Here is a 26,057-nt window from a genome sequence, read left to right on the forward strand (position 1 = left end):
GGGTGAGGGGATTCTATTCCAGTGAGCAGTGTTCTTAGAAGAACGGAAGGTTACAACAGAAGCACAGAGGGAAGACCATTTGAAGACACAGAGAAGACAGCCATCTGTCAGTCAAGGAGAAAGGCCTCAGGAGAAATCAACCCTGCTGATGATGCTTTGAACTTGGACTTCCAGCCTCCAGAACTGTGAGAAAGCAAATGTTGTTTAAGTCATCCAGTCTTTGATACTGTGTTATGACAGTCTGAGGAAAATAACACAGGATGTGGGATCTAGTGACGCTTCTATATAGGACCCCATAAGGGCAGGCTCATGAACTTGTTAATACAATTGTAAACATCCCACAGATTCCAGGAGTTCACTCAACAAACACTACTGACTTTACTTTGTACATCAAGAATTGAGCTATAAATGGGGTGTACAACAGACTAGACCAGTCCATTGCACATGCTGGTAGGCACAGGAACCAGAGCTGGGGGCCAATCCAGAGGGGGTCATTTGGGGTCGCTCTGACTGGGCTGCAGCTCCCCCTGGTGTGAGTGCTGAACATGAGGTGGGCAGGGTTGGGCAGCACTCATTGGTTTGCAGAGGAAGAAAGGTAGAACAAATGATCAACTACCCCAGTGAAGCTTAACAACAAACTTCTGGGCGAATGAAGACTCTGAGGTGGCCTATGTCAGCCAATTGACCTTGGAAGGATTTCCTCATCCTTGGAATGGTGATAGCAACAGCATCTCAGAACTATCTAAACAATTTGAGCAGAACCCTCAGAACATGCTCCACGATGGGGAACCTGGGATGACATCAGGTACTGAGGTGGTTGGGAGGCTGGGAGTGGTTTTTCCCATTGCATCTCACCCTCCCCCAGATACAGAAAGAAGAAAAAGAAATTGTCTAAACAAAAAAAGTGCAAAAACTGATGAAGAGAAGGGAGGGAGGTAAGGGGACTGCAGGGGAGGAATCCAGGGAGTGAAGAAAGTCTGGTTGTCTTCTCGGAATTGTATGGCTATGTACATTAATAAAATGCTTAAAAATTAAAAAAATAATAAATAATAAATAAAAACAAAACCCTTGGTTTACACACACCAGCATTCCACATGGGTGCCAGTTCGTGTCCTAGCTGCCACACTTCCCATCCAGCTCCCTGCTTGTGGCCTGGGAAAGCAGTGAGGATGGTCCAAAGCCTTGAGACCCTGCACCGGTATGGGAGACCCGGAAGAACCTCCTGGCTTTGGATAAGCTCAATTCCAGCCATTGAGGCCACTTGGGGAGTAAATCAGCAAACAGATCTTTCTGTCTTTCCTTCTGTCTGCAAATATGCCTTTCCAATAAAAATAAATACATTTTTTAAATGAGCCCCCAAATAAGTCAAAATAAATAAGATTGCCAATCATTCTCCAAGTATTCACAATTAAAAGAGGAGACAGCCATATAAATTGTTCAACATAATGTGATCAGTATGCTCGCACATTCTAGCCGCAGACTGCACGCTGTGCGAGCTCCTCTGGGATGTAGGGAAGCTGCCAGTTTCAGGGCCACGCTTCATCCAGGGCTTTGGGGCACGGTGGCGGTGTGCCAGGTGGACCAGGGAACAGAGCCATTGCGGTGATCAGGACACCAAAGACAGAAGCAGAGAAGTGGGAAAGCATCCAGAACTCCAGGTGATGAATGGGAAATTCAGGTAAAGGCAGTTAAGATGTGTCCAAGGGAGGGTGGAAGCAGAGACTGAAGAATTAGGGTTGGTGAGGCATGCCAAATTTGGATTTTTAAATTCAAAGCAGCGGGGAGGCATCAAGATTTTTAAAAAGCAGCATCATGATCAAACTTGCTCTGAGCCTAGCATCTTCAGGGTGTGGCCAAACTAAATGGCCTTAGGACTGGAGGGCTGCAGAAAGACCAAGGGCATCTAATCGGAGGCAGGATGTTGGGGTGAAGGAGGTCAAGGCTGCTTTGGAGATGCTGGTGTGCAGAGGTGGGATGGATGGGGTTTTGGAGCTTACAGTGTGAGCATTTCAACACTTTCACATGCGGGAACTTTAAAAGGTGCTTCTAATTGTGAAGTACTGCTCAGCAGTCACTTGCTCCTTTGCTTTTCCTGTAGCAATGTGTAAATAAATATCACTGCTTCTTTAAACTTACACATTGCCCACTTAATACAACACTTAATATCTTATTTACTTTCTCAAAATTAACTGCAGGGCATGATGCAATGGCTCATTTGGCTGTTCTTGCCTTTGTAAGCATGGAGATCCCATGGGTGCTGGTACCTGTCATGGCTGTTTCACTTCTCACCCAGCTCTCTGCTAGTGGCCTGGGAAAGCATTGGAGGGTGGCCCAAAGCCTTGGGATGCTAGACTCACACGGGAGAACAGAAAAAGATTCTGGCTTCAGATGAGCTCAGCTCCAGCCATTGTGGCCACTTGGGAAGTGAACCAGCAGACAGAAGGTCTTCCTATCTGTCTCTCCTTCTCTCTGTAATCTGCCTTTCCTATAAAAATAAATCTTAAAAAAAAAAAACCCTTAGAACTTAAAAGAAAAGAATTAACTTGAAAAGAACTACATTTGGGAAGCATTGTGGCACAGAGAGTAAACTTATGGAACCAGCATCCCAAATAGGTGTAAACTACAGTCCTGGCCATTCAATTTCTGATCCAACTTCCTGCTAACACACCTGGGAGAGCAAAAGCGGCTCAAGAACTTGGGCCACTGCTGGCCAGTTGGAAATCTCTCTTTCTCCCTCTCCTTCCCTCCCTTTCTGTAACTCTTTCAAATAAATCCTCTTCAAAAAAGCTACATTTCCTTACCTGTGTTTTTGCTTACAGTGGAACTGTTCCTCAAAAAAAAAAAAAAAGTATAACTGCATTTAGTCAAAAATAATTAAATGCTATTTTATCTCATCCTGGCAAGTAAGGGATTTTCCTGATCCTTCAAAATCGGACTTGCAAACTCATATTTAAGGCAATAAGAAATCTCAGCGAACACAGGCCCTGAGTCTAATCTGCACTTTCTCCTTGCCTACCTTGGGTAGTTTACTCAGTCTGGCTGAGCCTCTGCCTGCTTATTTAAGGGAGAGAGAGATTCATTTGCTATCCGTAAGTTGCCTGCTAACTAAAATTCTTTCCTGTGGGAAAAATGACTGCTCTTAGATTATAAAACGCTCTTTAAAAAAGTTTGAAAAATTTGCTTAAAACTTTTTTCTTGCCAAGTTTAACCAAACTTGTCAGACGCCTTGGAGTTTCATTCAAAGAAATGACACATTGCGCACATTAAAGTAATATAAAGATCTTCAGGAAAACGACTTTAAATCTGGGAGGATTCAACTATTGCGGTGACCATCACAAGGAGTGATGCTTCCAAGAACAAATTTAACAGTTGGGTGGAGTAGCTACGACTGAGAGAAATTCACAAGCCTGTAGGTGCCCCATTTACCCTTTTTTTTTGGGGGGGGGGGGACTTGTCTCTGGATGCAAAAGGGGTGTTGGCTCCTCTGGATAGCGCAAGAGGCTCCGACCCCACCCCTCCCCACCTGCTGCCCAGCCCGATTCCCTCCTCAGCAAGGTCTGATAAGGAACTGCTTCTCCCCGCCCCCCCCCCCACGTCCCGCGCCCGCCCCCGTTCTCCTTCGCCCGGGGGTAGCAAGGCTATCCTAGCAAGAGATGCTGTCGGAGACGCGAGCCCGGCGCGCAGGAGGCAGCGCCGCCGCCGCGGGGCCGGGGCGCCCTTCCCAGCGCCAGCGCCCCGCTCCGCCCCGGGCTTCCTCCTCGCGGCCACAGCCGCGCGGCTGCTCCCAGGGGCTGATGGTGGGAGGCGGCGGCGGCTAGGCTTCGGCTCCCGCCTCTGACTGCTCCATCGCGGTCCACGCCACCCTCGGCCCTCTGCCTTCCCGCCCCGCGCTGCCTGAAGCCCCGGGCGCCTCGGGAGGTTGGGAAGGGGCGCCGCCCGGAGACCGCGCGGCTCCGGCGGCAGCGGCTGCGGAGGAGGAGGAGGCCGGCGGCCAGCAATCGGACCGCAGCCGGCGCGATGTCCACCAAGGTCAGGAAGTGCAAGGAACAAGCGAGGGTGACCTTCCCCGCTCCTGAGGAGGAGGAAGATGAGGGCGAGGACGAAGGAGCGGAGCCGCAGCGCCGCCGCCGGGGCTGGAGGGGCGTCAACGGGGGGCTGGAGCCGCGCTCGGCGCCCTTGCGGCGGGAGCCACACGGCTTCTGCCCACCTCCCTTCTCCCCGGGACCCGACCTGTGAGTACCCCGGGGCGCCGGGGTCCGTGTCTCGGCAGGGCGGCGCTTGGGCAGCGGCGGGAAAGGCGCGGCCGGGGACGCCTGAGCCCGCCAGGCACGGCGGGGGAATCCGAGTGGGGGCGACTTCGAGGGAGCCGACCTCGGCCGGGGCTGCGTGGACCTCGGGTCCTGCTCTGTGGAGGGACTTGGGGTGGGAGGTGCCGACGGCGTGGCGGGGTCGCCGTCCCACAGCCCCGCGGACAGGCGCACCGACCCCACCTGCTCACCGCGGCCGCTCCCTCGGCGAGAGCCTGACGCGCGCTGAGGAAATCGCCCGCCGGGGCGCCGGGGCCAGGGAAGGGGCGAGACGCGTGCCAGTCCCGGCGCGCACTCGAACCTCCAACTCCTCCCCGGCGTCCCGGCGCTGGGAACTTACTTGGGTCCCCTTGGTCGCGCCTGGCCGTCGGGGAGGGGACAGGGAAGTGGGGTGTAGGGAGGAGGACGGATTGGGACGAAGGGTGTGGGTTTGCCTGGATGCCTGGTCTCCCTGCGGTCCGTGCACAGGTGGAGGGAAATGAGAACCAAAGACCGCGCAGGTCTCCTGCGGCAGGAGTGGGCGACGGGTGGAGCCGCCTTGGTGCTTAGTCTAGCCGCGATTCTCTGGGTTCGGCGGCTATGCCCTTTCTTAAAAAAAAAAAAAAATTGTTTCCTTTCTCTTTTTTCATTTCCATACTTTTTTTTTGTTCCCACGAAAGAGCGGTTGGAGCTCTAGTGTGTGAGAAAGCGACTTTTCTCAATTTCTATACAGCCTTTGATTATCGGGGGCGGGTGGGTGCAAAGAAAATGAAGGGTCAGTTTGTCCGGGTTGGGGTGCCCTGTATTTCTCTTACCTTTGGGAGTTGGGGAGGTGGGGAACAAATGCATCGACTCAGGTCAGAACTTGAGGCCCAGGGGAGTTGGCGGCGCCCTCCGGCTCTGCCGGAACCCGCTTCTCCCAGGCGGGACCGAGGCTCTGCAGCGCCCCCTGCTGCCCTTTCCCGGGTCCGAGGCCTGGGGGCGACCCCAGGAGGCAATGATTCCCTGTGGGCTTCTTGGCTGGCTCAGAGCTGGCGCTGCACCTGGCTGGACTTGCCTGTAGGACACAGAAACACAAGTTGATGGCGGAGGCGATCCCCCAGGGCATGATTCTGATTTAAAATGAGCGGTACATCCCGATGTGCTTCAGTTATTACTGGAGATCTGTGAGGAGTTTAAACAGCCTTTTAGAGAAGGGGAAGAGATATCCTCTGGGATGAAAAGTGCCATCCATTCCTTTGCCTGCCTGCCTGCCTAGGATTAAGACTTGTCCGTTTTTCCTTCTGCTAAATCGTTTTTTTTTAAAAAAAAAAAAAAAACCTAGTTCCATTTCTTTAAAATTGGGCCTTCTTTCACCTTAAATGCAGGCTAAATGGGACACCTGAAAACTTGCTTCTTTCGGGAAGTAGGCCAGAGCTGAGATTACTGTACTCACATCTGAAGTTTGAGGTCGCTTACACACAGCCCTGGGTCAAGTGCTTTTGCTACCTGCTCGTAGACCATCTTTCCAAGGTGTTAGCTGCTTCACATAACTCAGCAAGTCAGTGCTGTGGCATAGTTACTGTGCACAGGCTGAGGGGCACCTGGCACTCCCAGGAGGCACACATTAATGAAAGTTCATCCCCAAGAGAGGGCAGCGAGCTCTTTCTGCTGATTTGAGGTCTCAGTGTGATAACATCAGACTAGTTTGACGTCTGTGGCGGAGATCAGCTCTTTAGCTCTTTACCCTGCCTTTGAGTAATGTCTTTATTTATCACTGTTTAAAACCACACAGGCCTTAAAATGGAGTCAGAGCAGGATACCCCAGGCTGTCCGAGTCATTTTCAATCCACAGAATAACACAGCTGAATTTAAAATTAAGTAGGATATACTTATACTTCCCCCCCCCAAAAAAAGTCCTCAGAGAAAACCATGTTGCGCACTTCAGCTGCTACATGTTCCAATATTCCATGTGGGAATTTTAAGCAGACTTTGGAGGAAGTGTGTCACTGCTATGTCATTAACAAGATTTTTTTTTTTAAGCCTCTGGTGGAACTATTGAGTCAACCATTGATTTAGACCAAGACTTTCTTTATCACAATTGTTTGCAAACCTGTAACCAAGCAGCATATCATCAGAGAGATTACCTCATTTTTGAAGTTTTTCAGTCATTAAATATATCTTATGAACTCCAAAAAGACATTTGAACAAGATATTTATGAGTTTCCATGCAAACACATTTCTCTAGCATGTATTTGTGCCAACTGGAGGCTGATGCAGCAACCCCAAAGACGAGACAACTCTTTTGCACAACAACGTAAAAATCTCACGAGGGAGAGGTGAGAATGAGATGGGGCATGAGCAGTTACTCTGTCAATTAGAGTAAAGTGTGTAGTATTAAAGATATATAGGTATAGATGTATAGAGATACACACACACATTTGGGACTAGGAGAAGGGTGAGGTGCAAAGCAGAAAAGAGAAGTAGGTGTTTGTGGTGATACCAAGGGAAGCTTTATGGGCCTGGAAGGATAGATGGTACGAGGGATTAATTATTTAAGCTCTTTTTGTCAATTCCCATCTCCCCCCTGCCATATGCCAGGTGTGTCTTCAGAATCATTCTTGAATTTTGTCAGAACACAGAGTGTTTTTAAGGAGCGGTGAGATTCGCTGGTTTGGCACATTCATGTGGAAGGGCTCCTGTGCTCAGTCAGGAGGAGAGGAAAGTATTGATTCTTTCAAACCAAGAACAATTTGATCAAAGCCTTGCTGAGAGCAGGATGGATTGAAGTTGCAATTGACAGAATAAGAAAAACAAAATTAGGAGGCTATTGTAGCTGTCCAGAGGGAGATTAGGATCATAATGTGTAGTGTGTAGTGTCAGCAGGATGAAAAGAGATTGGAAAAAGAATACACACAAAAAGAGAGTTTATGGGATCTTGCATCTCACTGCGAATGAGGGCTTTAAAGAAAAAGCAAGATCTGAGATGATTTAATAATATTGACTTGCATAACAAGATTGTTGATATTAACGTTGAAAAGAACAAGAAATGGTTCTGGTTATTTTTAAGTTAATTCTGATAAAGGTGTCATACTAAAAATGAAAATTGAGTGTAAAGCTTAGGAAAAATTGATATTCTGCTGTTTGATAGGATTTGTTACAGAGTTGTGTGCCTGTGTGAATTTATCCAAAGAAAGGGTGTGCAGAGAGCAACTGAGGGAGCCCATGCCGGTTTTCTGGGGGGAACATTTTTGTCTGGAGAGCACTGACAAAGAACAGCCAGCAGAGTACGCAGAATAACGGAGAAACAGGCTGCTACTCAGGCCAGGCCACCTAAAGAACAGTTTCCAAAACGTGAGAAGAATTGACACACACAACTCAAGAAAGCAGGAAAAAAATTATACATCTAGTTTTAGAAAGAACAGTATGCCTTTGTATGTGTTAACATATCTGCACAAAATCATTGCATCTCTCCATGTATGTTATCTTAGCAGAAGGTTCCTAAACAAATGGATTGTGTTTATGTGTTCTTCAGAGGAAGTGTTGTTAAAGGTTAGTTGTGATTAAAGCAAGAACAGTGTTTTTTAAATATGTCCAGCTGTCACTGTGAATGTGAATCCCATGTCTTTAAAGCAGGGTTTTCAAAATGTTTATTGATTTTCATCTAATTGAAAGGCAAAATAGATAGATATGTTCTGTTTGGTTCATTCTCCCCCACTCAGTTCAGGGCCAGACCACAGACAGGATGCCAGAACTCCATGCGGGTTTCCCAAGCGTTGGGCCATGTTCTGCTGCCTTCCAGGATGCGTCAGCAGAGAGCTTGATTAGAAGCATAGTAGTTGGGATGTGAATCTGCATTCCCAGATGGAATCCAGGTATCATAAGTGACAGCCTAACCTGCCCAGCTTACCTTTTAATCGCTTTTTCCTTGAACTCTTTGGAGGGTGCTGGTACCAGAGCTTCTAATGCTCAACTCTGGGACAGGGCGATGAATGAGTTCACAGTAACATATCCCAGCTTGTCTGGCTGGATGTAAACTGCTGTGAGGCTGGCCTTGTGTGATGTTAGAGACTTGGAGGAGTTTGGCTGTGGGCTTAAGAACAATGTGAGGTATGTTGGCTTGGATATCAGACTGGAGCAGAAGGCGGGGTCTTCCCTTGCAGAGGAGTCTGGCCTTGGAGGACTGAGCCATTCTGGTGCGTTAAGGAAGAGGCAGGCTTCTCTGTGGGAACAGTTACTCTTCAAAAATAGCACAACATGGCAGTAAGCTTGAGGTTTTTAATAACCTGAAAATCTTCATTCCAATTTACATCCTGGGTGAGTTCACCATATACAGTAGTTTGTTTTAAATTATATTTATGTAACAGCGAAGGAACACATAAATAGAGTTTTAGAAGTTAGATAGTTCTGAAAGGTTTCTAAGAATCATAGCAAGTACCTAGCAGTTCTCTAGTCCTCTGGTTCCCTCGTCCTTTTTGTCTGTCCATTCTATTTTTGCTTCAATTTTAGCTTCTGCATGTACTGTGATACTGTTACTTATACGTTTTCAATGTTACCAATACTCTCAAGTAAGAATGTTTCCTCATATATATCACGTGTTCTCTCCTAATCTCCACAGCATGGCTATCACAATTTCTGGATAAAGCAGTGTGTGTATATGTGTTTGTGCGTGTGCGTGTGTGTGTTTGAGATTTTCTTATTGGGACCAATGCTGTGATACTGCACGGTAAGTCACCACTTCCTCTATTATCAGAACATCAGTTTGCATTCTTTCTTTTTTTGCTTCTGCTCCAGCTCCCAGCTATTATCCCGGAGAAGGCAGTGGAGGATGACCCGTGGGCTTGGGCCCCTGCCACCCACATAGCAGACCCTGATGGAGGTTCAGCCTTATGGCTTCCATCTGTTGTGACCGTATGAGGAGTGAACCAGATTTCTTTCTGTGTCTCTCCCTTGCTCTCTGTTATTGCCACTCAATATTTAAATAAAGAAAATAAACCTTTTTATGTTTATTTCAAAGGTAGAATGATGGAGAAACAGAGTGACAGAACGTGAGAGAGAAAGAGAATCTTTCATCGGCCTGTTCACTCTCCAGATGGTCACAACAGCCAAGTCAGGTTAAAGCCAGGAGTCGGGAGCTCCATCCTTGTCTCCTGTGTAAGTAATGGAACCAAATACATGGGCCATTCTCTGCTGCCTTCCCAGACACAATAGCAGAAAGTAGTTGGGGCTTGAACTGGCAATCTGATATGGAATGCCGGTACAGCAAGCAGTACCAATTTCAGTTCTTCGGATTTATGTCTTGTAAGATCCTTGTTATTATGACCATGTAACAATTGTGCACTGCTAAGCCATGTAATATAGTATGATTACTTTTCTTTTGTAGTCACTTGTTTTTCATGGAGTAAATATTTGTGGCATCTTGTCTTTACTCCTTTAGTTGAGCCTTCCTCAGTTTCCAACCTGTATGTTTTATTGAAGCGCACACATTTCCTTTGTAAGTGGTGTTTAAGTCTCTTCCTCAGGAAGCTTTTAGAATTGTCTCTACATGAATACTGTTCTTGGTATGGTTTTTTGTTGTTGTTGCTGTTAACATGAGTTAGACATTTGGTGCACCATTTCAAGCTGGAGATTATGTTCCTTACTGTCCTTAGGTCTTACGTATTTCATTATCATTATTCTCGTTCTTCCCTCTGGAATTCCTATTGTTTGGATTATTGTACTTCCCGGATTGATTCCCCAATGCTTATCTTTTGAGTATTATTCTTCTTGAATTGTTTTTGACTGTATCTCTCAACTCTTTCCCAGATTTTATTTCTTCATTAGCGATTTTGTTTTTCATCTTTCATACATTTTTTTTTCTTATAAGTTTTCCTTCTTTTTGTAGCCCTCTTTCTTACTTCAGAGACGGGATATTGTGGTTTGTTTTATCTTCAGTTTATCAGGGAAGGAGACTTTAGAAAGCAGCAGTACACTGCTTGAAGCTGTTGTGGAACTGGGCAGGGGTTCTCCTGTTCCTAGTTCCTGCCTTCCTCGATATTCCCAGTACCCTCACGTCTATAGCGTCTCTGTTGGGTATCTCCAGAGACTTCATAGTGTCTCGCTCTTACAGGGGTACAGATTTGCACTTGACCTTACCACTTCAGGGTTAGAAATCTGCCTGCTTCTTCCACATGTTTTCAGCAGTTCCTTCGACTTAGGTCCTCCCCTCATCTCTTATTTCTGGGATTTCTTTTGTCTTGAATGTCTGGGATTTCTTTGACTTTGAACATAGTGGCACAGTTCCCTTCCTGTTACAGTCACTCAGGTAAGACCTTCCTTCCTCCACTAAATCACTTATTTTTTTCAATCTTGTCTCCCAGCCATCTTTGCGTATTGTGGCTTGGGGTTACTAATGCCCTTGGTTTCATGGAAGATGATATTTTTGTTGCTTTTCTTTGTTCTCTTCTTTAGGGGATGATTTTACAAAGACTAGGTTAAGAAAGACTTTGTTTCTCCATCACAAAATAAAATAGCCCTACAAGTGTGTTTCAGCTGTTTACTTAAGGCCTAATGATGGCCATATTCTTTGACAGAGCCAAAAACACAGAATCTTACCAAATGTATTAAATAGATGGTAACCTACGTAGTGTGATAAGAAATGTCATCTGAAATCCCCACCTAAAACCATTTTAGTATTGGGCTTTCTAAACCTAACTTATATGGAATATTTTTAAAGACTAATATAATGTTTGAATTGGGCTAGTCTAGTCTTGTCAGGGCTCTTATTTTACGAATTGAGAAACTAAGGATGCATGTATTGTACAGCAACCTTGAGCCAGGTGAAATCCCCCAGGACTGTTAGCTGTTAGCATACTCTGGCCTCGTCCTCTTAAAAAAAAAAAAAAAAAGATCAATTTACTCCTGGGAGAAGTAACATAAGATGGAATTAATTAGTATTAATTCATTTATGAGATCCAATTAATTTGTCATTTCAACTTGACTGCTGATGGCAGAGCAAGTTGAAAAAGTTTGCAAGCTAAGCAAAAGGACTAAAAATAGAGAGAAAGAGGAAAAACACATATCTCTAGGCAGAGTTTACCCTTGCCAATACCACTCGAGGTCACCCTTGTTAAGAATTATAATTCTAGGGTTTTTTTAAACCTGTATTGGCATAGCAAATGTCTGTTTGTCTTTCTATCTCTTTCAAAAATTAATCTTAATCATTGAGTTTTCTTTTTGCCCACAGCATTCCGTTACTCTTTGTCCCCAGGTTACATTAGGCTATAGACCACCACAGAAAATGCACTGGGAGGAAAAAAAAAAACAAAAAAACAAAAAAACTGTGCCCTTGGTAAGAAAGAATGCTTTGAATTGCCTGGCTTGGATTGAGATCACCTGTCAGGGAGCATGCCAGCTAACAGTGAGTAGCCACTGAGCAGTCTTCCAAGGAGGGAAGCTCGTTGCTTGACTAGCTGTCCCCCAACAGTGTGGTCAGCACTGCACAATAGAGCTGCAGAAGGAAGCTCATGCAGGTGCGCACATGGGCGTCTAACCTAAGATGGAGTGTCTAGAGTTGTGGACTGTAGGGAGGCTCACGTCATGCTTAAGGGCTCAGCAGTGACTAGGTAGATCATTAGAGTGGCTTTAGTATGCTGCCTTGAGTTTAGCACTGAGGCCAGGGATAGTGGTCTATAATTATCTATTCAGAGAAGTTCTGTTTAAAAGAAAATGCTCCTGTTTTCTTTGCACTGTTCATATAATAATGGATAATAATAATGATCTGGCTCTAGACCTTTTTGAAGAATGAAATTTAAATGTCCACCAATGTGTGACCTGTGAAGGAAAGAACTTAGCACTGCTAAGATTTTATAGCCGTTTTGCATCTCTAAATACACTTTGTCAAATAGAACTGATGTAGATTCTCTATTGAAATGTGGGTCGCAGTGCGATGAGGTAGACATCAATATTTAAATCCTGACTTTTGACTTCAAATATAGATAATAATGCAAGAAAATCAAATCCTTTTGCCTCTTACATTAGAGTTTGAAAGTATTTATAAATGGTAGTGACTAATATATTCAGATAGCCACATATGACCTTCTCTTGAGCCATTTTTTTTTAATTTGTTATTTGAGTTCATTTTCTCTCAATTGTTATTCAGTCATAGAATGAATTAATGTGACTCTTATTTGTATAGTTTGAATTTTTATATTTTCATTTCCTGAAAGGCAGAGTAGCAGAAAAAGAGACAGACAGAGAAATGTTCCATCTGTTGGCCAGTGTCCGAAAGCCTGCAGCTGCTGGAGCTGGACCAAGTGAATCCAAGAGTTCAGAATGCCCATGGGTCTCCCATGTGGGTAGCAGGGCTCCAAGATTTTAAGCCATCATCTGCACCCTCCCATAATGCATTAACAGGAAGCCATATTGGAAGCTGGCACTCTGAAATGGGATGTGGGTATCCATAATGGTGACCTAACTTGCTGAGTTACAATACTACCTTTCGTAGACTTTAATTTGATTGCCTCCAATCATTCTAAAATAATAAAGACTAACTTTTAAAAGTACTATAAAGGGCCTGGCTCAGTAGCCTAGTGGCTGAAGTCCTCAGCTTGCATGCACCAGGATCCCATACGGGCACAGGTTTGTATCCCTGCTGCTCCATTTTCCATCCAGCTCCCTGCTTGTAACCTGGGAAAGCAGTCGAGGACAGCCCAAAGCCTTGGGACCCTGCACCTGCATGGGAGACCCAGAAGAGCTCTGGGCTCTTGGCTTTGGGTTCACACAGCTCCAGCCTTTGTGGCTGAGTGGGGAGTAAACCAGCGGATGGAAGATTTTTCTCTCTGTCTCTCCTTCTCTGAAAATCTGACGTTCCGATAAAAACAAATAAATAAATATCTTTTAAAATAAAAAGCAGTGTGAAAATTAGGCTGTTTATAAAACAAGTATTAATTATTAAGGACTGCTAATTGTAAAATTCATGCCTCGTTTGTGCTCAGATTATTCTGATAAATAATATAGGTGAGAATCAAGAAATGTATAATTCATTGATTTTTTTGATTCAACAAAGAATTGGATGTGATTAAGTAGAAATCTGCACTTGAGTTTTTGATTGAAATATGAATTACTATTTACATTCCTTTAATTTTTGATCAGTTATATTAAAATACTCATGATTTTTAAAATACATGGCTTACTCTAATTTCCCTTCACCACTACTTTCACATGTTACCTTATGTAACCAAGGGTATTTTTTGATCTGGAAGGAAACATTGGCAGAAATTATTCCCCGGGTCTTTGATTTTGTGGTTTATGTATCCGTGCATTTATGCATCCATCTCTCCAACAGATTCTCATCAGTCTTATGCTAAAAGTCAGGTATGTGCACAGAAGAAGAGGTAGTCTTGGCTTTTGGACATCAGTGTCATTGAAGAAATAGGCATAGAACAGACAATTAGAAAAAAATGTGCTGTTTGGTTTTATGGAGTTGCACACTAGCAAGGGTCTTGGAAGCATAGCATCGAAATTCTAGAAGGCATTTGCCTCAGTATTTTCAAGGGCACGTAAATTTAACAAATATTACCCTGAAGTCATGTAGGCAGTGACTCAGGGTGCTCATTCCTTCCTATGGGCTTTTCTGCTGTTTGCTGTTGAGGAGTCTGGCTGGGAAGCCTAACGAGAAAGTGATGATCATGTGAAATGAGGGCTTGCGTCCTTCAGCAGACAGCTTGTTTCTGGCAGTCGCTGGGGCAAATACCAAAATTAGCATACATCTGATTGATCTGTTAGCATGATACAGGAAGAATTCTGAATAGAACACAAGCCAACAGATACTCTTGGGGTCTTTGTAACTTGTGTAATCGCTCTACCTTGTGATGTTTCTCTGGAAAAATGTCTCTTTAGAAAAGAAAGTGGTACTCCTGGAGAGCTTTCTGAGGCCATCCAGCTGCTTCCGTGACAGGGCATGATTGAGCTGGATGCTGTGTGGGTGGATGTGGGCCTGGCAAGGGGCAGCGTGGCGTGGTGACACCCGAGGCTCAGCACTGGGGCACTGGGCAGTGCCTCTTACACTGCCTTCCTCTAGCTTTGTGTGCTGGCATGTTTAGGGGACACGGAGCTCATCATGACACCCACTTGACTTCCTCCTCACTGCAAATACTTATACACTTAGGAGATTTTTCAAAGAGGGAGGTTTGGTGACATTATTGAGGCTGTTTGTCATGTTTCCTCTCCTGCCAACTACACACTCAGGTGTCTCAGGAGGCAGCTTCATTGACTGGCAGCTGGGTTGACTGACAGCTGCCTGCTGGTGAGGGGCACTGTGGCATTTGCTATTTTTGGACTTTCCATCTCTGACCTTTCTTGTCCTCTGTCAGTACCTGCTGCCTGCCACCCTCATTACCACTTCCAATTATCACCATCTCCAGTGCTGGAACTGACATGGTGTTTGATCTCTCACACTTTTCCTCCCCTCCTCTGCGCGTTTCTCATTACTAATCTTCTGGGGCTCCTTCTGTCCTTCTTGTCCTTCACAAAATGACAGGCTGGGCTATGGCCAGTTGGCTCTGTCGTTGTTGAGTAAGGTGAACTAACCGTCAAAACGTTGTGGGTGTTACTGCCCTGGCTTTGCCCACACACAGAGTGTTATTGCTTTGCCTGCTTGCCACATGGATTGAGTATTTAGTTAATTCTTCACTTCATTGCAATTAAAGGATGAGGATTGCATTTTTCAGAGTGTTAGTTTTGTAGCTGAAGGCTTAAGTAGTTTGTGGTTCAGACCTAAAAGTCAGTTTAAGAGTTGTTCTTTGTAGAATCAAAATGTTCCAACGCGTAAGTTCAGCCTATCACCTGTTCTTCATTTATTATTTCCTGTAGACAGCATGGGAAGGTAGGGGCAGTTTGGGTGAAGACCTGTGAGCTCTGACCTTTTCCTTCTGTAATACTCTGTGAATTAAAGGAAATCACTCATGTGTCACTTAATGGTGGAGGTACTTTCTGAGAATCCTAGATAGTTTGGTCCACCTCATACCTAGGTTATATGGCCTCTTCCTGGAAGTGGATTTCATATATCTAGGGGGCAAGATGAACAAAACACAAGATCCAATCAAGCACAAGGAGAAAATCTTGCAATCAAGAAAGTTAGTAAGCATGAGACATAGGAGGTTGCTGTAGGCCTAACATGGTAGGCTGTTTTACAGTTAACATTTTTACAGGTAGAAAGAATATACTCCAAACTAACAATTAAAAATAGAGCATAACAAAGGTATAAATTAATAACATTTATTTATTAGCATTCTCAAGTCCTGTGTTCTACAACTAATTGAATTGTTAGACTTTTATACAACAGGCAAGATAGTGGATTTACTTATAATAGCATCACCACATGGGTGACATGATGTTTGATCTTACTATGACCATCACTAGGTGATAGGAATTTTTCAGCTGCTTCATAAACTTATGGGACCACTGTTATACATTCTGTTGTCCTTGATGGAAATGTCATTATGCAGTATGTATCTGTGCTTACCATTCTAATGAGGTTTTTTAAATATATAGAGTTAGTTTAATCTGATAATATTTTAAAACTTTAATATTTTAGTACTATAAACACAGCATAAAGAGTATATCTTTAAATAAGCATAAAGCACTTAAACTCAACAGACTTGAAGAAATGTGTCCTAGAAATTAAGAGATGCAATAAAATTAGGTCTCCAGATTTGTGGGCATACTATAAAACGAGGGGTAAAGTGGTCAGGAAAAGCTTCAAATGGACACAAAGTCTTCATACTTCAGAGTGAGAATCCTGCAAGTGTTCCGGGCTTCACCGGGGAAAACTTGATCTTGTGTTTACAGAGATGTGATGTAAATTGGGTTGTGAACTGGCGAAGGCAGAAACAGTAGTGTGTTCGGGGACTGAAACAAGAGGAGCTTCCAACAGGCAGGTACAGCAGGGTCAAGAAATCAGAGCAACTTAAATGACCAATAACATGTGGCCCCTGTGATCTGTTTATGGCATTTCCTGAGCCTTCCACTTGCTCGTTGGCCAGGAACAAGAATTAACCAAGTGCTAAAACGCAATTTGGTGGTTTTTTTTTTCTCTTACTATACATATTTATTTAACAAGTGAGTTAATGCAATGGGGGTAAGCTGTTTTCTTCAATTCCAGTATCCAATATGAGCACTGGTTCAAGTCCCAGCTGTTCTTTTTCTGTTCATCTCTGAGCATTTGGAACTTACAAGTCCCTGCAGGTTGAAAGTTTGGGGTCCTCTGACTCTTCTGGTCTCTGGGCTGTGTTCCTTGCCTGCTTGGATGCTGCTTGTCAGTGGAAGTAACTTGATCTTGGCTGACTCGCCTTTGCTAGGAAAGCAGATGTGTTCCCTAGTGTACTTGGCTACAGCTCAGTTCCCACGGCTCTGGAGCCAGGTACCTGCGACATCCTCCATCTAGCTTACAGCACCAGTGACTTGTCCGGCTGTGATGCAGGCTCCTGGCTGTTACCACAGGGCCTATGCCATATGGGCCCTGAAGGTGCTTAAGAAAGCTCTTGGCTCGTACTGTACCACTGCTAACCAGGACCATGCTGTCCCAGGCCTCTGATAAAATAAATTTGGCAGGAACCCTCTACCCTCAACACGTTTCTTCTCTGTTGAGTCCACAGCTTGGTCTGTAGTTCCCTTCTGTTATTTCTTTCTTTTCCTAGGACAGTAAGTGTCACGACTTTGATGTGACAGTTGTCCTGAGTGCGTGATGAGAGCACTCGGTGATCAGCTTCCTTCAGAGAAAATCAGAGAAATAATGGAGTTGAGCAGTCTTTCCTTAAGACAATATTTGTTTCCCCAAATTCTACTTTCAAAAGCCCATTTTCTGGGAAACATATGAACATTATCTTGGCCTTTTTCTTTGCACATCTACTTTAAAATTTATCTTCTTCACTTCGCCCTAAACACACTCACACAAATGTGCTACAACTGCAGCCCCAAAACCCCCAGAGAGAAAGATGTCTGAAGGCAACCAGGCAAAGATCTTATATTTGGAAAGGTAGAAACAAGAGGGCCTTAATATATTTGCAAAAAAAAAAAATATCATTGATACCAGAGGAAAACCCGTGGTAGTACAGCAATAAGTAGAATCATGTGATTACAGGACAGTGAAGGAAGAAGCTAATGAGCAGGGGAAGGAAGGTTTTTTAAGCAGAGTGAGACAGATTGTGAGCATCCCTGAAGACAGCCTCAATGAAAAAAGCAGTAGGGAGCCTAAGAGAAATGTGACATGGTAAAAGCAGGATTTAAAAAGAGCTGACGCTGCACTGGGTGTGGTTATAAAGAGGAGTCAGGAACAGCATCAAGTGTCGGAGAGAACTGGAGAACAGGATCTAGGTTGCATCCCAGTTCGGCCTTTTGTTGTCTGTGCTGCCTTGCACAGTTTCCTGAGTTCTGCTTTCCTATTTATGAAACCGGGGGAAAGAATGCCTGCTTCATAGCATTGTTACGAGAATTAAATACAAGAGTGCATTGAAAATATGATGTCTACCAGGGCTCAGGATGGTTTAGTTGCCTTTCCATTTGCCATCTGTGTTGAAAACTCTTATGATCACCAACTCTGATTTTATAATCATCTGGAGGATGGTACTGGCAATGAGAATTGGAGGGAAGGGTCCAATATGACCAAGATAACCCATTTTTATGTTACTTGAAAACAAAGAAAAAGGACACTTTGCATTGACAGAATCAAGACAGTTGAGTCATAGGTGACCTTAAAATTTCTAGGCCTGAGATACAAATGTTAGGAGGGGGCTCATCTAAAGGACAAAGTAATTTGTAGTATTTTAGTGTGATCAAGGGACAGATAATCATTCTGGTGGGATCTGAGGAAAGATGAGAAAATGGATTTGGGAATTCAGCTGAACAGATGCTTATTGAATCCCTGCTTTCTTTGAGACATTGGATTGGACCTTGTGGGTAACAATGAATGCAACCTTCCTCTAAGAATGGATGCAGTAGTGACACATAAGAGGAGGGTGTTTCTTAATGTTCTGGTATTCTAAAGAAGCGAAAACAGTTTAGAACACATGGAGTATAGGAGAATTGATGTAGAACTTATAGAAGAAATCACTTATAAGGAGAGAGACAATCAGAAATCTGAGCTAAAGTATTAATAAATGGTAATTCAGCACTTTGAGGTCCAAAATAAGTTCCTGGATGCACTATCATCTCCCCTCACACGCAAACACACACACACACACACACACACACACACAAAGTGAGGATTATATCATGCGCCTTACTCTTATTAAAGGACAAAAAGTCATCTGGAGAGAGAGGCTTACTGGGACACACTTCTGGGTTGATTTTTGGTACCTTACCCTTGTAAAGGGTACAATGATTCCTATAAAGGATGATATCTTTAACTCTTTAGTTGCAATTTCAAGAAGATACAGTGATTTTAAGCAATATTACTTGATGAACACCGGAGTGTGACATTCAGTGGTCAATAACAAAGGCACTTCTATAAAGGGTGCTTATTTAGCTTATTTACCATGACACAGAATCTTGGCTTCCTGCAGATCACATTTTAGATTGTAACAAAACATATAACTAAATGAATGCTATGTCTACTTACCCCTTATCCTGTGCTGCTCAAATATGTCATTTCAATTTCACTTTTGGCAAAGGCAGTGTGCCAGGTGCTTAAAGAACTCCTAAGCTGGGGCTGTTTGACCCAGAACAGCTTAATTGTTTTTATCTTGAAGGTTCCCAAGGTTTGGTGTGTGGGGAACTGATGGTGGATGCTCATTTACGGCTATATTCTAGGACCCCACCTCTGAAAGCTTGTGATCTATTTCCCCTGGCTGGCACACAGTCCCCTGCCATTTTAACAGTCTCTCCAGGTGATCTTGAAGCTAGTGGTCCACAGCCCAAACTCTAACACTGGTTCTAACAGATCTCTAACATTGTTAAAGATCAGTTGACAATCATGTTGTGAAAACCAAGGGGTGTTGCTTGTATTTTTGCCTTTGAATATAGTGGAACAGACAATTTTCTATGGAGACATCAAACTATTTCTCAGAAGGAACTTTTCATCTAATTAGCTGTTTAGACAAATACAAATGCTCCAAAAGCGTGAAGAAACGTTTTCTAGGAAATCTATGGTCAGTGTCTTAGCTTGGATTGCCTTAAGAAAATACCATATACTATATGTTTGCAACGAAAGAATCGCGACTTCATTTGAACTGTAATACTGCAACAAGGTGGAGGAATCCACCATGGGGGGAGGGCATGGGAAGGGGATGGGGGGATCCCAGAGCCTACAAAATTGTGTCACATAATGCAATGTAATAAAAAAAAAAAAGAAAATACCATATACTAGGGAGCTCAGAAGCATAAATTTGTGTTTTTGCAGACCTGGAAGTTGAAAGTCTGAGTTCCAGGTGCCAGCATGCTCAGGTTCTGGTTCCTTTTTCCTTCACCAGCCCTGGCCTGCAGAGCTGCCTTCAGAGGGAGGGTTGGGGGTGGAGAATAAGGATGAGTTTTCTTTTTTGTTTCTTTAAGGTTTACACCTCTGTCTTCGCAGGCACATTAGCAGGGAGCTAGATTGGAAGTGGAGCAACTAGGACTTAAACTGACCTCCAAGTGGGATCCCAACATTGTAGGCAGCAGCTTTTCCTGATACACCACACTGCTGGCCCCTGTCAGTTCTTAAAAGGACAGCAATGCCAACATAATGGCCCTAACTCTTGACCTCATCTAAAACTATTAATTTCCCAAAGATCTTCCCTCCAAATGCTCTGATGTCAGTTTTTTGGGCTCCAACATGTGGATTAGGGGCAGGAGGCAGCTAGTGCTTTGACAAAAGAGATTCTGCAGAATGTTTCTTTGGGTGCTGAATGCATCGACTCTGTGGAGAACTGAAGGTGGGAAGTGCCCAGAAGACATCATTTTGTTAGCACTGCTGCATCCATTCCCCTCAAATTCCTTGCTTGCTTCTCACATTTGTGCATTGTAGGTGAGTTGCATGTTGACTCAGATTATTTTGTTAGTCCAAATCATGAAGGTTATCTCAGCACTATAAGGGAAGTTGTTGTTTTTTCGGTAAGGTAACTCACTATTGTGGAGTCACCACAAAGATAAGTAGCAGTAAGTCAGCTTTTTTATTTTGAAATAGCAGTGTAATTTGTTCTAATTGAGAAATCTGATTTCACACTTAACTCAGTGTTAGAATTACTTTAAGACAGAATAAGAATGACTCATGTGACTTGGTGTAGTACTAAAATCACAGGTTTTAGTTCAGATATATGAAAGTAGAAAAGCATTAATAAAAAACTTAAAACACTAAGAAATGTAGTCTAAAATGGAGACTCTATAATGGACTATGTTAATCAGTGGATTCTTCAACGGCCTCATTGTGCTTGGAGTGGTGAGATTGGCAGCGATTCATAACTGGTGAACTATCACAACCACTTGAGCAAGTATCTCAGAGCATGCCCCACATCGGGGACCTGGGGTGGGTGGGAGGCTGGGTGGGCTTCTCCCTCAATATTCCCTTTACCTCAGATATATGAAGGAAACAATATGGAAATAATAGTCTTACCCACTTCCCTATAGCCCTTTTACCTTTTTACCCTGATTAACTATGCAAAGATTGTCAAAAATATAATAATAATTTTAAAAATAAATAATAAAATAAAAATTCATACAAAAAAACAAAAAAATGTAGTCTATTAGATACTAAAATCATACTATGCTGAGATTCAGGCTAAATAAATATATTCTAGCTACTGTTATAACACACACACACAAAAAAACTGGTAATTATTCAAAGTGATGGATATGTTATTTGTTTCATTGTAAGAAATTTTGTACTAGTTATATATGTCCCATAACTTCATGTTATTTAAAACAATACTAAGAAACACCAAGAAAAAATAATGGAATAATCATTTTTTAGTATTTCAAGTCTACCTCTTCTTGGAAAAAATGATGAGATTTTTATAAGTGGTTTCCTTTCTAGGTAGCCATCATTAAATTAAAAAATCCTTTTATTCAGATGTGACATTTTAATAAGAGTTTATTTTTCCAAAAATAACAATCTGAATATAGATTGTATATTCTCCATGTATACTCTCCATGTTAATTTTCTATTGACATATTCTGTAATTATAATTAATATCAAAATATTATTTTAATGATAGGCACATAATTAACATTTTATGCAAGATGGCAATTCTTTGTGTAGAATTTGAAGTGTAACAGTTTGTAGCTCAATAATAGCTTTGAAACCCAATGGAGTCAGGACCATTAGTGGTCATGAAACATACTTATTACAATAAAATTTATAAGGTCTGCTTGACATCCTTATCATAGATTTTGGTCTTGAAACAAATGTCTTTTTTATGTAGTTCAGGGAATGGTATTTCCCAGTACACCTAAAAATCATCATTATACCAACACAAGTACTTACACTCAGTCTTGCACCCACATTCCCTCACACACCACAGATTCGTATCTCACTAACAGCAACCAAGCATGGGACTTTTATTAACCTACAGAGGGATTATATTGTAGAGATGGCAACTGCGCATTTGTATTTTAAAATCTTTGTCAATTAAGTGATTACAAAAGACAGAAAAACCTTAATTTAAAAAGCCCATCCAAACTGTGATTAAAACTACTCAAAATATACAGAGAAAGGTATAAGTGAAAAGTAAAAATCCCCCTTCTCTCAGGCGCCTTGGGGCCGCTCCTCTGAGCCCAGGTATCACTACCGTTGTACACGTCTTGTGTTGCTGTCTAGAAATTGCCACAAAACGTGTATGTCTGTCTATGTATGTTTATCTGCATACATATGGATGTATCAATGTATGCAGTTAGTATTTTAAAGTCAGTCACCCAACACTATCTGGGCATTAGATTGGGGTGCAACTCACAATACTTTTGGCTCTTGAATAAGTTAACAAACTACTTTAGGGAACTTTGGTTCTTTGCACGGTTGGTCTCTGTCCTGGAAACCTGGCAGTAGCATCAGTGCTCCTTTTATTGGGGCCTTTAAGTGGAGACTGAGGATCACCTCTGATACCTGGTGCTGGACCAGCTCCCTAGTTCAGTTGTCCATCTCTCTCCAGTGAGGGTAGCTTCCTCTCTAGTCCATATTCAACCTCTGACTGTATACATGAGATTTTTCTCTATGGGAGAAAGTGTTTCTAGAACATATGGTAATAAAGCATTTTCTTTCTCATTCACTTTTATCCTTAGCTATTTTGTTCTTAAAATCCATGATGGGGAAAAAAAAAAAAACCCTTTATCTGGCATCTTTGGGTGCAACTAATACCCTTCCCCAAATTGCATATGCTTTAAAGGAAGTGTTTTTGAGTGTTTCAATCAGTAAGAATGTTGGAATTTGGAAAAAGTAGAGGTACAGTTGTACAATACTTCAACAGCCACTGAGCTATTGTGTAGATTACTGAAACATTACTGACAATGACAATGTTAAAATTACATTGTTCAGCATTGCTCTTTCAAGACTCGATTCTTTTAAGATATATTTTTTTTGTTTATTTGAAAAACAAAGAGGAGAGAGAGCATAAGAGAATCTTTCTTTTGCTTATTCACTCCCCAAAAGGCTGCACCAGCGAAGGATGAGCCAGGCTGAAGCCAAGAGCCTAGAGCTTCTTCTAGCTGGACTTTGCGGGTGCAGGGTCCCAAGCATTAGGACCATTGTGAGCTGCTTTTCCAGGCACATTAGCAGGGAGCTGAATCAGAAGTGGACTGGCACCCATGCAGGAGTTGCAGGTGGAGGGTTAGCATTCTTCTCCAAAGCCCACCTGGAGATTTTTTTTTCCTGAAAGAGCGTCTCATCATGAGCTCATGGAGAAAATCTGAAGAACAGTATCAATTCCTGTTTTTACACATGTAGTGCTGAGTCACATGGACATGAAAGTATTTGCCCAATATGATAGACATTACAGTGTGAATGCAAATCACTGCACATATATAAATGAATGATTTGAAGTTTATAGTAACAGGTAACTTTCAGTGAATGTGGTTGGTGCTGGGACTCCGGTGCACATGGTTCTGGATATGCAGTCTGCGCCCAGGTCTTTTCATTACAAATAAGGCTTGTGGTTTTTAAGCCATGGTCAACTTTCAGTTTCAAACAGTTCCTAATGACAAAGACATATTTATTTTCAACAAGATGAATCTAAATTGATCCCCAAATTCCGAAATTGCTTAATCTAAGTCACTGAAAATAGGAATCCTGGGAATTGAGCCTGGGATTGGCAAGAGAAGGAACAGCTAAGATCCCACAAGACGATTCTCCTAGGTCTAAATGCTAGACTTTTATTTGGGTGGATGGCAGGAGGCGTCATTGATTTTATTTAGTTCAAGTAAGCAGTGATTATGAGATTTGTGTTTGGCCTAATTCTGGAAAAACTTATCTTTGCTTAGCCCTCAAGCCCAGTGTTGTGCCAAGTGTTTGCTAGCCTCCATTTCTAAGAGAGCTGGATTTTGAAGGTTCAGGAAGGTTCTGAACAGGTGTCACGAGGGCGTGGGTGTGTGGAGATTGCTTCTGATGGTAGGACTCCATGTGAATGCTGTTTGCTAGAGAGCAGGATCTTTTGTGCCAACGGGCTACCGAATGCTGTCAGGGTGCCAAGCTGCCAATGGGTAGCAACAGGAGTGAATTTCCTGAGTCCTTTGCACGTGAGCCAGTTTGCCCAGCAGCCACGGTGTCTGCAGTGGGTCCTGCTTTCATAGGGACCCCTTGTGTGGGAGGAAGCAGTGTGCGCCAATATCCTACAGCTGTTTTATCATCACCGCTGCCTAGGTCCATGGAGGGAAGCCCGTCCTTAAGACGTATGACGGTGATGCGGGAGAAGGGCCGGCGCCAGGCCGTGAGGGGACCGGCCTTCATGTTCAATGACCGAGGCACCAGCCTCACCGCTGAGGAGGAGCGCTTCCTGGATGCGGCCGAGTATGGCAACATCCCCGTAGTGCGCAAGATGCTAGAAGAGTCTACCACGCTGAACGTCAACTGCGTGGACTACATGGGCCAGAACGCACTGCAGCTGGCAGTGGGCAATGAGCACCTGGAGGTGACTGAGCTGCTACTCAAAAAGGAGAACCTGGCGCGCATCGGCGACGCCCTGCTGCTCGCCATCAGCAAGGGCTACGTGCGCATCGTGGAGGCCATCCTCAACCACCCGGGCTTCGCGGCCAGCAAACGCCTGACCCTGAGCCCGTGCGAGCAGGAGCTGCAGGACGACGACTTCTACGCCTACGACGAGGACGGCACACGCTTCTCGCCCGACATCACCCCCATCATCCTGGCGGCTCACTGCCAGAAGTACGAGGTGGTGCACATGCTGCTGCTCAAGGGCGCCAGGATCGAGCGGCCTCATGATTACTTCTGCAAGTGTGGGGACTGCACCGAGAAGCAGAGGCACGACTCCTTCAGCCACTCGCGCTCCAGGATCAACGCCTACAAGGGGCTGGCCAGCCCGGCGTACCTGTCCTTGTCCAGCGAGGACCCGGTGCTTACTGCCCTGGAGCTCAGCAACGAGCTGGCCAAACTAGCCAACATCGAGAAGGAATTCAAGGTAAGCCCGCGCTGCTGCTGCGCTCCCTGGCGGCCCTGCACTCACCCTCTCTGTAGGCAGCTGGCGGGACCCGCGGCTTATTCTACTCCTTATTTTTGGCCCCAGTGGACGTGGTGAAGTCGGGAGGAAATGGGGGGCGTCATTCCGAGGTGGACCCCCAGCGATGGTGCCATGATCAATTCAGTTTGGACCGTGCGTGCTTTAGTTATGGTGCCTCTCTGTGTGCTGGGTACAGAAAGTGCAAACTTTTTCCACTTAGGAGGTTAGACCTGGGACTCATTCCTCCGGTTTTGTTGTTAGTTTTAGTGTTTTAGTGTTAGTTTGGTTATTACCTTGACAGCGTGCATGGTAGGTAGCTGAAGGTGCCCCAGTGCCAGATCCACACCACCCACTGTACCTCTCTCAGCACTATTAGTTGTGAGTGCCCTGTTCAGTGACCCAAGCATTTTTGTATCCGTTCAAAATCAAAAGTCAAAAGATCAGTGTAAGATGCTATTAAAGTAATTCCTCTAATATGATGAAAATTCCTCTCCTTGAATTCTACTAATGCATATTCAGAAGGGTGAGCCTTGGCTGTCAGGTCAACACAGAAATACAGGACAGGAAAGTGGTCTGCTTTTATGATTTTTTTTTTTTTGATGAGTAATGAGTAAATGTTTGTTTTACGTCAGTATCATCTCCATTAAGCCATATTATTTTTTATAAATTTACAAGTTAGTGATAGACCATTTTAAAATTTGTTCTCTCTTGCTACATTTTCCAGTGTATTTTTAAACAGTTCTAGTTGTTAAATCTGGGGCAAAAATGGTATTTCAATGTTATGGTGAAAATTGGTCCGACCTTTTCACAAATTCTACCTAAAAAAATTATGATACTTTTCTTTGAGCTACTTTCTGGATGCTGAAAATCCTAGTTCAGGCTTGTGGTATCAGATTAGGGAAAGATTACTCCTTCACTTACATGAAATTTACACAAATGCAACTAGTAATGTAATTCAGGAAAATCTATTTTATTCTAAGATTGCAGGAAAAGAGTGAGTAAGTACCACTCCCCTTCCACATCTGTAGTTCTCTAGGTATTCGTCGGCCTTTAACTTGTCCTGCTGGAGATCTAGGCTTAGTTTAATTTTATTTGTGAATACATTGTACATTTTTTCTGAAATAAGGCAATATACTTATGGTAAAACTTCAGAGAAAATACAAATACTAAGTACCCCTTGTAT

The 26,057-nt window shown here is 43.5% G+C and overlaps 1 protein-coding gene across 1 annotated transcript in view; it reads left to right on the forward strand.

The window, feature by feature from the left end:
* The first annotated feature begins 3,629 nt into the window (after positions 1-3,629).
* The window catches only part of TRPC3 (transient receptor potential cation channel subfamily C member 3), an 81,776-nt gene continuing 59,348 nt past the window's right edge, over positions 3,630-26,057 (forward strand). Inside the window, exons 1-2 of the mRNA XM_004594542.3 lie at positions 3,630-4,232; positions 24,064-24,835. Coding sequence (XP_004594599.2) covers positions 4,018-4,232; positions 24,064-24,835 — 987 coding nt within the window. The 5' untranslated portion in view covers positions 3,630-4,017. The remainder of the gene's footprint in view (positions 4,233-24,063; positions 24,836-26,057) is intronic.

Source organism: Ochotona princeps, chromosome 7 (genome assembly GCF_030435755.1).
Source record: "Ochotona princeps isolate mOchPri1 chromosome 7, mOchPri1.hap1, whole genome shotgun sequence".
NCBI classification, from domain to species: Eukaryota; Metazoa; Chordata; class Mammalia; order Lagomorpha; family Ochotonidae; genus Ochotona; species Ochotona princeps.